This window comes from Pipistrellus kuhlii, unplaced genomic scaffold (genome assembly GCF_014108245.1).
Source record: "Pipistrellus kuhlii isolate mPipKuh1 unplaced genomic scaffold, mPipKuh1.p scaffold_m20_p_11, whole genome shotgun sequence".
In the NCBI taxonomy this organism is placed as follows: Eukaryota; Metazoa; Chordata; class Mammalia; order Chiroptera; family Vespertilionidae; genus Pipistrellus; species Pipistrellus kuhlii.
Genome location: NW_023425416.1, coordinates 41,457,176 through 41,471,353, shown reverse-complemented (window position 1 = coordinate 41,471,353; position 14,178 = coordinate 41,457,176). Strand labels below are relative to the sequence as shown.

General features: G+C 45.3%; 1 protein-coding gene across 2 annotated transcripts in view; it reads left to right on the top strand.

Annotated features, from left to right (window-relative positions):
- The first annotated feature begins 222 nt into the window (after nt 1–222).
- The window catches only part of OSBPL10 (oxysterol binding protein like 10), a 201,191-nt gene continuing 187,235 nt past the window's right edge, over nt 223–14,178 (top strand). For both annotated transcript variants that reach the window (XM_036431682.2, XM_036431681.2), the window contains exon 1: nt 223–723. In XM_036431682.2, coding sequence (XP_036287575.1) covers nt 431–723 — 293 coding nt within the window. In that variant the 5' untranslated portion in view covers nt 223–430. The remainder of the gene's footprint in view (nt 724–14,178) is intronic.

The following is a 14,178-nucleotide window of genomic DNA, read 5'->3' as shown; positions in this document are numbered from 1 at the left end:
GGGGCGACACGAGGGGCGCCAGGGGTGGCAGGGCATGTCTGCCCCGTGGATCGGCGCCCGGAACTGCCCCCCCAGTCCCTGGGCCCGAACGACCCCCGGGACCCCAAGGAAGAGCCGGAGGAGCCCGAGGAGGGCTCGCCTAACCGGCGCCCGCTCCGAACTTGCCCGGGAAACTAGTGCGGAGGGAGGGGCCGGGGCCGGGGCCGCGGCGGGAGGAGGGGCGGCCACAGCTGCATCCAGCCCCGTTTGGCTTCCTTCCCAGTTCTTCCTCCGCCGCCTCCTTCTCTCTCCCTCCCGTGTGAGTCAGGCTTTTCCCCGGGATCCGGAGCGGCCACGCGCGGCCCGGGCGCCCGGAGCCGGAGCAGCGGCGCCGCGGTCACCGCGGGAGGAGTCCCGGCGGGCGGGCACCGGGCTCCGGGGCGCACGGGCCATGGAGAGGCCGGCCCAGGGCGCGGACGGCGGCGGCGGGGGCAGCCACAGCAGCAGCCGCAGCAGCAGCCGCGCCACCTCGGCGGGCTCCTCGCCCTCCTGCTCGCTGGCGGGCCGGGGCATCTCGGGCCGCTCCGCCGCGGTGGCCGGGCTCGGCGGCGGCGGGGGCAGCCGCAGCAGCCCGGGCTCGGTGGCCGCCAGCCCGTCCGGGGGAGACGGCGGCCGCCGGAGGGAGCCGGCGCTCGAGGGCGTGCTCAGCAAGTACACCAACCTCCTCCAGGGCTGGCAGAACAGGTACGCGGCCCGCCGCCCGCGCCCTCCCTCCCCTCCCGTCCCGTCCTCTCTCCACAGCGCGCCGCTGTGCGTGTGTGTGTGTGTGTGTGTGTGTGTGTGTGTGTGTGTAAGCCTGTGCGCGCGCGATCGTGCCACCAGCGAGCGGGTGCTGTCCCCACGCGGGTGCTCTCCCTGCACCGCTGCTCCTTTTCAGGTGGGGTGTCCAAGCCGGGCACCCCGGGTGTCCAGGGCTGTACCTCGGCGGCAGGGAGGGGGGCGGGAGCCCGCGTTTTCCTGGGTGCTGCCTGGCACCTGCGGGGACCGGAGCGCGCGGGTCCCGGGCCCTGCCCGCTAGCTAGCGGTTGCCTGCCCTCCTGAAGGAACGGCTGAGGGAAGAAGGCAGAGGGGACGTGCTTTATGGCCCAATGAAAAGCCTTAGTGCATCTGGTCCGATCACAGCAATCCTCTCCATAACTTAGTTCATTTTAAAACTTAAGTGTTTAAAACCACCACCACCACCACCACCACCACCACCACCACCAAAAACCTGCTGCTTGTCCTCAGTGCCTTCCAGCGCGTGCTACCCTCTGCCCAGTGGGTGGGGGCTTGGGACCTCCAAACTCTGCAACGCAAGTTTAGTTTGTTTTTTTGTTTGTTTATTTTTTTAAGTAAACCTTTCTCTCCTTTCGGAACGGGCAGTTTGCTATTTTAATTCACTAAATAATAATAACATTCCCCATTAAATTCATTTGGAAGTTCCCTGCTGGCTGCCCTCACAGCTGGGAAGACTACTGTGGACACGTGTTGGCTTGGGGATGTGGAGGGAAGGGGCTCCCAGCACACTTGAGGTGTTGAGACTTGAAAGGAGCAGATGGTACACTGCCGTTTACATTGTTTCACAAAACAAGCCGGAGGCAAATACGCGTGGCAGAGCCCAGAGAACGGGGCTTTTTGGAGAGGTGGTGGATGAGGTCTTTTGTCCTGCCTCTAATTGCCCTTGGATCTCAGGACCTGGGGCCCTTAGGGATGCTTGTGAAATGTGAACCACACCCTGGGAGCTCTAGCTCTTTGCCCGTTAGATTAGATTGCTTGGTCAACTCGCCCTGTCCATGGTGTGCGAAAGCTAAGATTGCTTCCAGCTGACTTATCAGGCAGTCATTTACATGCAATGCAACTAGGAGAAAGGGGGCCCCTTGAGTTTGGAAACTGAGTTGTTTCCATATTGATGCCATAGACAGAGAACTTTCCCCATTCTTGGAGATCTGATATGTTGTAGAAGCTGCACGTTAACGTTTAATTCTTTTTATGTCACAAAATAGCACCAGTAACTGCTCTTGCTGCTCCCTTTTCCCTCTCAATTCTTGAAAGTTAGTATAATGTTGGTTTTTTTTTTTCAACGTAGCTTATGAAGCCAACAGAATTTTTACGCTGGATTGCAGTTATTTTATTTGGGGACTATATTTTACCTGCAATGTATGTTAAACGATTTGTTTTTGGATTGGATTTAGGGTGAATTGGAGTAGCTCATGCTTTTGAATAATTTAAAATCCACTGGAGTATTTAGATAGAGGCAAGGTTGAGAAGGGGCAAAATTAATAATAATAATTCCTACACGAATCAGGCTGTGTAGGTGAAATATACTGTGTACACTACTGAGGTCTCATCTTGAGTTTGTTTTATAGGTACCTGCCAATGTTCATTATTCTAACCACAATAGACTCACTGTTTTCTAGTCTACCACAGACTCCAAAAGCATTGTCTCTTTCTAATGGTTAATGTCTTGCTGTTGGGGCTATGCTTCCCATATCCGAATAGTGGCTGAGGGTCCATTAGTGATGTGGAGGAGATTTATGATGACTCTGTGATTGCACACTTTGGCCTTCTCAAGGGGTCTTATAAAGGCAGAGCTGGATCTGTGAAAAGGAAGAGAGAGGAGGGTAGAGAGAAAACCTGGAAAATATATTTTTCTGTTCACGAATTTATTTGTTTAGAGACTATTTTATTGAGCATCTACTTTGTGCCAGGCACTATTCTAGGAGCTGGAGTACTCCAGTGAACAAAACACATGGGCATCTTCTCAGGAGGTAGTGGAGGAGACGCAGAATCAAAAGGTAGAAGGAGCTCACTCTTTCCTAGTCCAGGGGAATGAATGCCTTGGTGCAAATTTGTGGGCTAACTCATTTGAGTTACCTGCACTTTTGGCCCTCACGGAATCTTCCTTTGATAGTTCTTTCCAAATTGCCTGCAGTTCCTGACAATCTCTAGCCACCAAGTTCTTGGCAAGTCTTCCATGCTTTGATAATGCCCTTCACATCAGTCACCCACCAGCAGTTTGTACTCTGATGTCCTCAAGTTGCTGTAAAACTTACATGTTAATGTTCAGTTTCATATTCTGCCTTAATTTGCTACAATGTAGCACTCTCAGTCCCATCACCCATGACCTCAGGAAGGCGGTTTGAGCCAGAACTTAAAATAAATAACACAGAGGGGAGGTCACAGGAGAGAAAACGTCATATTGTCGTACACACTCAACACAGAAGAGCGCTTCCAGGACACGGGCCGCACACTCATTGGCTGAGAGAGTGTGAAATAATCAGAGCACAGGGAACATGCACATGTAAGAGTTTCTATAATTTATCATTATACTGATTTAAAGTAAATACTTCAGAGATAATAGCATAGTGCAGACTACAGAGTGGTGTTAAAGAGTGCATCTAAACAACTGAACAGAAAATTTCAGAAAGTAACAGGTGCTATGAAGTTTTAAAAAAGATTTAAAAATGATGATGAAATAAAGGCAAGTACTCATGGGAATAATTTACTGTCTTCCCTGAAGTTCACATGATCTGTTCAGCCATCTTTTGGTTTTTATACAGAGAGAAGCAGGGGAGAGTGAACCACAAGAGCCTGAGGTTCAACAGGCCAATGGCAGATCGCACAGCACCTTGTAGGTGGGGGAAGAATTTAACACTGTGTTTCAGAAGAATTTTAGCAAGGAAGTGACGTGGTCTCGATTCATGCTTTCAAAAGTTCTCTCTGGCTTCTTCTCTGTGGAGATGAGATTTTCAAGGAGCCAGACTGGGAAACAGAGATCAGTTAGGAGCTCACCATGGTGGTCCAGGCAATAGATACTGGGGCTTAAAGTTGGGGGTGGGGGTGGGGCAGGGAAATGGAGAAAAGGGACCGATTTGGAAGGCTAAAAATTGGAGGCTAAAAATTGCTGATGGACTGGATGAGGAGGTGAGAGAAAGAGAGGGGTCATGGAGAGCTCTTGAGTCTGTAGGCCCGAGAGGCTGGGTGGTTGACATGTCCATTTTGGAGATGCAGGTCACAGTGGAGGAGCATGCTTGTGGGTAGGATGGGGGACAGTCAAGAGGTCCATGTGGGTTGTGTTCGGTTTGAGATGTCTATACCTGGTAAGAAATGGGCTACATGAACTCTTATTTGCAGTAAGGCTAATTTAGTCTCGAATCAAACTGGAACTCCTTTGTGCTTATTTATAATGTCAAGTGTTTGAAGAAATAACTTCTAATTGGATCTAGGAAGTGATATTTAAATTTGAGGGTCTTCCCTGCCATTCCGTTCTTGTTATTTTCAGAAAAGAAGACTCTGCAAATATGGAACCAGCCTCCAGTTCTTTTCTTGGTGATTGGTGTGGTTGTAAGGCTCAGTAAAAATACTGAAAGGCAAATCTTGGATAGGATAAGGAAGACTGGTGTTGGTAAAAGAAAACCCCGAGCCACCAGTGGACATTGATATGGAAAGTCAGAGCAGCGTGGGCTCCAAGTCAAATCCCGACATCATCCTTTAGCATGTTTAGCACACGTGTCACCTTGGGCCAATTCCTTAATTGCTCTGAGCTTCCAGTTTTTGTTTGTCTTTTTTCCATCTGTTGAAATGATGTTAGCCTTGCCCTTTTCATTAGTTCAATGTGAGGATGAAATGAAGACACTGGGGTATCAGAGGCTGAGAATAGTGCATCACGACATCCGGAGAAGTGGTAGCTATTATTGGATCTTCAATTTGCCCCTTCTTAAATGGACCTTTCTGGTGCATAGCTTTCTTGGTTCATTTTTCTGAACGCTGTGATTACCCTGGGACTCATTAACGCAATTACTGCAGAATTCTTTGGGGAGGAGATGATGCTTTTCAAGAGATACCTTTAACTTGGACCCAAACATTTACACCTGTATGGGAAGTGACTTACACCCCCCTCCTCCATCACTCTTAACTGTCACCTGCACACTCAGTATTTCACTCTTTTGTCCTTCAGCACTAGAAGGAAGCTTTCAGAGGACAGGATAATTTTGTCTGTCTTGTTCACTACTCTACCCCCAATGTCTAGAACAGGATCTGACATACAATAAAGGCCCAGTAAATATCATTGAGGAAGTAAGATAACGAATCAATGACAGAAGAAATCAAACCAGGAGTTAGTTCCATTTTGCAGTGTTAGCTACTGTTATAAATCTTGATTCTCTACCTGCTCATAGCCTTATCTTTAATATGCTTATCATTTGCCCTGCTCTCTGCAACCATCAGTCTTTGTGTTCTGGGTCAGAAAGTTTGCTTTTCTTATGACATACCCTCTCCGACTTAAGGGCCTGCCACAAACCACCCAGTGTGGGCTCTTAGTGACCAAGTAGCCAGGGCTTACATGCAGCTTGATCTGCATTAACCACATGCTTTGAGGGTGCAGTGGTTAGCCCCTAGACACGATTTCCCATGGTTTTGGAACCACTTGATCCATTAAAGGGCCATCAGGGGCATACACTAACTTTTAAAACCCCACTGAACTAAAATTAATGCTTTTTGAGCATTCCATTTTTAGAGGCAGTTGGTGATACTAGGGTTGCAAATCACTGCTCTGGATTTTATGATCTTGCCTATGTGTACTTGAGAAATATCCACATATTTTGCTTTCTAGGTTGCTGGATTGTTCTGAGTCTACATAATCAAACCCTTTAGGGACACACGACATATTTTATTTTTAATTTTTTTCAATTACAGTTTCTATTTAATATTATTTTGTATTAGTTTCAGGTGTGTAGATATCTTTGTGATAATAATATTAAAGGGGTGGTTCACTAGGCTATAAAACAGCATGTAATAGGATTTATTCACTTCTGGTTGGATATATTTATTGAGCTCCTGCCATGGCAATCATTTCCTATGGGATCCACTTTTATAACAAATGGGCACAAATTTGGTTGCTTATAAGATAGACATTTGTTTTCTCATGGTTTTGGAGGCCAGAAATCTGGAATCTGATTCCCTGGGCCGAAATCAAGGTGTTGGCAGGACCGCCCTCCCACCTGTTACTCTAAGCCAGTGGTCGGCAAACTCATTAGTCAACACAGCCAAATATCAACAGTATGACGATTGAAATCTCTTTGGAGAGCCAAATTTTTTAAACTTAAACTTCTAACACCACTTCTTCAGAATAGACTCGCCCAGGCCGTGGTATTTTGTGGAAGAGCCACACTCAAGGGGCCAAAGAGCCTCATGTGGTTCATGAGCTGCAGTTTGCCGACCATGGCTCTAAGGGGAAATCAGTTTCTTGCTTCTTCCAGCTTCTGGTGGCTGCTGGCATTCCTTGGCTGGTGATGCATCACTTCGGGTTCTGCCTCTGCCTTCACATTGCTTTCTCTCTGTGTCACATTTCCCTCTTTCTCCCTCTTGGAAGGACTCCTGTGGTGGACTCCCCAATAATCCAGGATAATCTCCCCAGCTCAATCATCTCTCCTGCCATATGCTAACATATTTGCCACCTAAGGTAACGGTCACATGTCCCAGGGATTAGGACATGGACATTTGGGGGGTTAGGAATATGCCATTCACAGCCTGCCACTCAGTCATAGTTTTAAGTCATAGTTTAAGCTCTCTGTCTCCCTTCCCCATCACCTTTCCCACCATTCTCTGGTTGCCATGGTGACAGCCATCTCTGTTGTGGGGAGGGGGCTCCGGTTGCTGTCATGACTGTAACTGGGCTTGTTAGGAAGGGTTGGTGGAGTCATCCATCTCTGTCCACTAGACAGACCCCTTGGGCAAATGTAAGGTAGGTAATATTGTGAGGGAAATTGTTTCTAATGCCAGTAAGGAAATCTAATTTCCCTTAACGGGCAAATCAGAGTTTCTTTGGGATCTCATTAAGACTGTAGAGAAATCAGCTTTGGAACTATACAGGTTTTAATCTGCTTTCCATTTTATCATCATTAGCCTGAAGATTTTTTTTTAAAAAAATGTATAATTAGCATACAATAAAATGCATAGGTCTTAGTTTCTCTTTTAAAAAAATATTTTTATTGATTTCAGAGAGGAAAGAGGAGGGAGGGAGAGAGAAACATCAGTGATGAGAGAGAGAATCATTGATCAGCTGCCTCCTGTGCTAGGGCTTGAGCTGTAACCCAGGCTTGTGCCCCAACTGGGAATGGAACCATGACCTCCTGGTTCATAGGTTGATGCTCAACCACCAAGCCACACTGCTGAGCTTAGGCTCTCTTTTTGGTGGGTTTGGACAGTTGTTTATACCATGTAAGCACTGCTCTGAAGGTACAGAACATTTCTAACTCCTTTGCCCCAACGTTTCTTCCAGTCAACTCCCCTTCTTCTGCAGCCTGTTTCTGATTTTATCGCTATGAGTTAATTTGGTGGGTTCTTGGGTTTTCGTATAGATGGAACCATATAGGGTATCCTTTTTGGAATCTGGTTTAGCCTCGATAATGTCTGAGAATTGCCTATGTTGCTGCACCTACCGGTAGTTTATAAATTGTTTCTTTTTGCTGCTGAGTAGTAGTATATTCTGTGGATATTCCCGTTTGTTTATCTGTATTATTATCAGTTTATTTATCTGTGCCTATTTGGGATGTTTCTAGTTATTGCTGTTACAAATAAAGCCGTTGTTTGTGTACGAGTCTTTAAGTGGATATATGCTTTCATTTCTCTTGGTTAAACACCTAGGATTGGAATCTAGGGGACATAGGATAGGCACACGTAGAAATTCCCCAAGTGTTTCCCGAGTGGCGGGACCATTTCACAGTCCCACCAGCAGTGTATAAGCAAATGGGTTGCTCCCCATCTCTGTGCTGCTACCGGGAGAGCTTTTGGACAGCAGGGACTGCCTCTTTCTCATGGGAGGCACATTGCTTCCAGCAGGGGCAGTCTGTGGGGGCACAGGCTCCAGCTTTGTCTCTTGCTGGCTGCATGACCTTGGGCAAGTCACTTTACTCTCTGGGCCCATTTCTTCATCTGTAAAATGACACTAACCTTGCAGTGTTGTGAGGCTACTTACAGGCACCAGGCCCAGCACAGGCTTGATGCACAGTAGGTCCTCAGCAGGAGTTGGGAGTCTGGTATTTTAGAAAGACCACTGGGTGACTCCATGGAACCTAGGGCACAAGTTGGTGGTCATTTTATTTATTTATTTATTTTATTTTAAAAAATATATTTTATTGATTTTTTTTTTTTTACAGAGAGGAAGGGAGAGTTAGAAACATCGATGAGAGAGAAACATGGATCAACAGCCACTGGGTGTGTGCCCGCAACCAAGATACATGCCCTTGACCGGAAATAGAACCTGGGACCTTTCAGTGCGCAGGCCGATGCTTTATCCACTGAGCCAAACCGGTTAGGGCTCGATGGTCATTTTAGACCCAGCCTTCGCAAGTATGCAGGGGTTTCTTGATCTTTCCTCCTGCTGCCTGGGGACCCAGGTGTGTAGTTATTTGATTTGCACAGTGGATGACTGTCTCCATTTGCTGCTTAGCCCGGGGTTCTCAGTCTGCTGAAGTGATCAGTCGTTGGAGAACTCTGGGGAGAAAGAAGAGACGCTGGCCTTTGTGTCCCGAGAGGAGGATTGGAATGATCTCCACGGAAATGTGGGAGGCGTTCTCAGCTCTGTCCGGCTCCTGACTGATGCGATTTGGGGCCAGGCCAGGCCAGAATTAAAAAGAAAACCCTCCAGAATTAGATTTTTGATAACTCAGACTGGATCAAATATGGTCACAGCCCAGAGAGAAAGTGCTTTAATTGTCTCTCATGCAATGATAGCAATAATGATAAAATTAGGAAACTGTATACAGTCTTGTTGCAAGCCTCTCTTTGGAAGGTCAAAGAAGGCGTTTTGAGCCATGAATAACTTTTTCATGTTGTGCTGCAGTTTTTAGAGGACTATTTATGTTATTATGTGGTTTGGTCCCTTTCCAAATATTTTGATGAGAATATAAAAAGTTGAAAGGCAATATCAGTTTTTTGTTTTTTTAAAAATTTTTATCCTTGCCCAAGGATATGTTTATTGATTTTAGAGAAAGAGGAAGGGAGAGAGAGAAGAAAGAGAAACATTAATCCCTGCTCCTGCATGTGCCCTTACCAGGGGTTGGACCCACAACCTTTTGGTATCCGGACAAAGACCCAACCAACCAAGCCACCCAGCCAGTTTTTTAAAAATACATTTTTATTGATTTCAGAGACGAAGGGAGAGAGAGAAAAAAAACCCAAACATCAATGATGAGAATCATTAATCACCTGCCTCCTGCATGCCCCTCACTGGGGATAGAGCCTGAAGAAGCCCGGGCATGTGCCTTAACCTGGAATCAAACCGTGACTTTCTGGTTCTTAGGTTGACACTCAACCACTGAGCTACACTGGCCAGGTCCCAACAGTTGTTAATAACTCTTTTCCTCAAACTCATGATAAGTGTTTCTCTGCAGTGCAGGTCATGTGACCAGTGGTCAATGATAAGAGGCTGGTGTGGCAGATTGAGAATCCCCCTAGGAAGTAATGGAATTCAGGTTCTCCCTCTGTGAGGTGGAACCGGGGGTGGCTCTGCCCGGGCCCCTTGTTCAGGGGAGTTGAGTATGTTATGTGACAGATACAAATGACCCCCACTCAGCTCCATAGAGCTCACTCCGTCAGAGCCATGGCGGGCTGCTCACACTGCAGGGGAAACCACCACGACAGTTTTCCTGGATCGTGTGTCTGCTGACAGAATCTTGGCAGAACTGGGGAACTTTCCGGGCCCTGAGGGAGCCGGCAGCCTCAGCCTCAGACACTCCTCTTCGCATGTCATCAGGCCTGGTGGGATGCTCATCCCTCACCTATTTGTGAGCTCCTTTTGTGTAGCTGGCAAATACCGTGTGAGATGCAGGAGGCACATCATGTGGAGAAAAAGCTCGGGCTCTGCTGTGAGGGGCTGACAGTCTAATACAGGGTGAGTGACCTTTTCCTGAGCAGGGCCAGAGAGTTAACAGTACTATAGGCTTTGTGGGCTATAGTCTCTGTGGGAATGACTCAACTCTCTCGTTGTAAACAAGTGGGTCTGTCTGTGTTCCAATAAAAGTTTATTTACAAAAACAGGTGCTGGGCTGGATTTTGTCTGTGGGCTGTCGTTTGACCATCCCTGGTCTGAAATGACACCCAGACATCTCAGTCAGCAGTCAAGGCAGCCTAGAAGGTTGCTAAGAATACAGATCCTGCAGTCCAATGGCTATGCAATTTACTACGTGTGTGACCTCGCACAGCTATTTAACCTCTCTGAACTCAGTTTCTCTATTTGCAAAATGGGGGTAATGCAGTGTCTGTGTCATAGGATTGTTGGGATCAACTAAGATGGGTCTAAAGGGCTTAGGACAGCGACTGGCATATAGAAAGCATTTATTAGATGCAAGCTGCTGTTATGATAAGGGGCGGGGGGGGGGGTGAGTGCTAAGGTAGAGAAGGTACCTGAGAAGGATGAGAACACTAATTCTCTGTGGGGGCAGGGAAAGGAGGAGGTTAGTTTGGTATGGCTGGAATGCAGGTGGTGTGTGGAATGTGACCAGACATGACACTGTACAAAGTAGACCAGGCTGAAAAAGGCAACTTTAGGAAGGTCCCCTTAAGACACTGGCACCACAGATCATAAGATGTCAGTGTTATCAGAAGGGGAAGGAATACATTTGTGGGTCCAGGAAGCATCGGGCACTTTCCATATGTTATCCAATTTAATCCTTAAAATGATATAGGAGGTGCTGCAGAACGATCTACTTCCCCTTCTAATATAGTCACAGGATCCTTTTTTTTTTTTTTTTTTTTTTTTTTAGCTGGACACAGGGTTGCCCTAGATAAAACCCTGTGTGCATTCCTCCCTCTTACGGCTAGGATTGCCGTGTGCTTATATTCTGGGTCTAAACAGATTTGTCACATAGAACCAGAACCTTTGTACCATTTCTTCTTTTGTTTTTCCTCTTGGAATACTAGACAAATGGCCTGAACTGGAATACAGACATGATGGCTAGAATTCCAGCAGCCACTCTGTGCCTTGAGGTGACTGGGATAAAGGCCATGGAGACACAAGAAACCTGGCATCTGAGGACTCTGTTGATCAGAGCCACCTCACAAATCCTGGGGCTGCCAACCCCTGGCATTTCCCACGATGGGGGTAGTAGGCCTCTTTTTAAAGCCACGTATTCATAACCAAATCGAACCCTAACTGCTGCAGGTAGAATCTGGATCTTACAGATGAGGAAGCAGGCGTAGAGTGACATAAGCTGCACAGTTAGTAAGGGGCACAGCCAGGATTTGTCTGGCTCCAAAGCAAGTTTTCTTCCCATTAATCTGGACAACACGTGGGATTTTCTATCCCCTCCTTTTATAGAAAAGATCACGGAGGGTTTGACCTCAGGGTAAAGCAGTAGCAGCTCATTCCTGGGCAAGATAATCCTTATTCTGTTTATCTCTCACTCCCTCTTCCCCGTGGCCTTCTGGAAGAAAGGCCCTGTGTTTTAATTAGTGACTTTGCAGATGGGAAGAATCTTTCTGTGTAGTTGATGTCTGGTGCTTTTTTCCTGGGCGGAAGCCATGGTTCTGTTTAGAGCTTGGACAGCTTTGCTTCTTTCCACCTGGAGCTGGTCCTTAGTAATGACTTTCCTTGCCTGTAGCGTCCTTTTTTGCACTTGGGCTTGTGGGGCTGGGAGACGGGGCTCTTTGGCCCTGTGACTATCTGTGAGCACCAACAGCAGATGAATCTTGATCTATACGGAGGCCTCCTAACTCATTAAGCTCAGTGTGTGGACTTTGGCCACATGTTTTGATGCCCTTTGCTTTGGGGAGTCTCATGTATCTGAGTTTCACCCTATTACTCATGCCATAAAAATGGGCTCCCCGGCCCTGTTGGCTAGCTGCACAGCATAGAGCTTTTCTGCGTGCATATTCCAACTGACTCATGTAGTGGATTGGCCCCTGAAAAGGTGAACAGGACAAAAGCCAGTTTGTGCTGGTAAGTGCTGCTGAGAGAGTATTGGTGTCCATTTATTGTATAGCCTTTCACGTTTATGTTACTCTTTGTACTAGCAAAATCCTTTGTGGTAATTTCTATTGATCTGGCTAACGTGTGCCTTTTTCTTTTTACGAGGAGTCTGCAGATGATAGCTTGGCCCAAAGCGTGTTGTAACACTACTGTAGTCACTTAGTTAATTCAGAGTTTCTGTTATTGAAATTTTTCTGTCAAGTAATCAGGTTCCATGATTATTTTGGAGTCATTTGGAACTCAGGAAAATAGTATTAAAAGTCAAAATTAAACACCTTTTTTCTTCTTCTCATTTTGAATAGCAATATATATATATATATACATATATATATACACACACACACACACACACACACATATATTTTTTTTATGGGGTAGACTTGGGGTATTTGTGTGTGAGCCTGGCCTGTGTGGTTCAGTGGTTGAGCGTTGACCTATGAACCAGGAGGTCACGGTTTGATTTCCAGTCAGGGCACATGCCCAGGTTTCGGGTTCCTTCCCTGGTGTGGGGCTTGCAGGAGGCAGCTGATCTGATCATTTTCTCTCATCATTGATGTTTCTATCTCTCTCTCTCCCTTTTTCTCTTTCTCTGAAATTAATAAAAATATGTTTAAAAAAAATGATACTTCAGAAAATCTTTGTCTCAGAGGAAGAGGACTAAAGATGGGTCTGTGCAGTGAAATTTAAGTCCAGAAGTAGTGATTTTGAACAAAAGCAAAGCGTGACCTAACCTGGAAGAGAGACTAAATTGCAATTATTCACGTCATGGAATTGTCTGAATTTCTGTTTATCTAAGGCTTGCTTCCTTTTCCTTTCCAGAATTGTAGCAGTTACTGGTATTTTTAGTGTTTTTTGATTTGTTTGTTTCCTTATTTATTTTTGCTTTCTTAGTTTGAAACTCTAAATTCCTTTGTAGCATCACATACACAATGTGTATTTTATAAAAAAGCAACTTGTGATCTGATATTTTCTTTTCCTATAAATGACATTATTATTGAGTATGACAATTGGAAAATTTGTGTAAGATAGATAACAGTACTGTATTCATGTTAATTAATTTGATTTTAATATTTGTGCACTGAAGTATTTAGGGGTGATGGGCATTATGTTGGCAACTTACTCTAAAATGGTTCAAGAAAAATATTTATAGAGAGAAGAAGAGAAAACGATAAAACAACTGTGGTAACATGTTAATAGTTCTTTAGTAATAAACACTTCTTTGTAGTATTCTTATAAGTTCTCTGTAAATCTGAAATTATATTAAACAGTTAAAGAAATTGACTTATTTTAAAAATAGCTATAGGGCATGCAATATATACTTCCTGACTGAAGGTGTTGGAAAAATGATCCTTAGACAATTCTATATATTAACTGTGATGAAATAGATTGAAATTGTTAGTGCCTGTAAGCAACTGTCCATTAAACTATGTAAAGCCGGCATATTTGCAGCTTATAAAAAACAAACAAAGATCATTAAACCAAAGGCTTGGGAGATTTGTGTGTTTATCCTTTCCCTGTTTAGTTGTTTCATTTTATATGAGTGCTGACTGTTTTTTTTCCATCTGCAATTGGTTTGAAATGGGTAATATGTTGCTTGTTTCCCCTTATTCTAACAAAAAAATTTGAATGGATTGTTAATAAGCATCTTAAAAACTTATTTTTAATTTTTTTATCTTCAACTGAAGATATGTTTTTATTAGTTTTAGAGAAAGGAAGGGAGGGAGGGAGGGCAGGGGAGAGAGAGAGAGAGAGAGAGAGAGAGAGAGAGAGAGAGAGAGAGAGAGAGAGAGAGAGAGAGAAACATTGATGTGAGAGAGAAACATCCAGCGTTTGCCTCCCATACTCACTCCAACTGGGTATCGAACCTACAACCTAGTTATGTGTCCTGTCTGGGAATCAAACTTGCAACCTTTTGGTATATGGGACAACACTCCAACCAACGGAGCTACCTGGCCAGGGCAATAAGCATTTTTAGACCTCCAACTTCATTATGTAATTCCATTATCTGGGATTGTGGTAACATACATTTTAAAATTGTTTGCAAAACATTTGTTGATTTGTACACTGCAATATTCAGGGAATCATGGGGCATTATGTTGGTAACTTATTCTCAACTGGTTCATGAAAAATGTGTATGTACACATATGTAGAGGAAGAGAAAATGATAAAGCAACGATGGTAAATGTTAATAG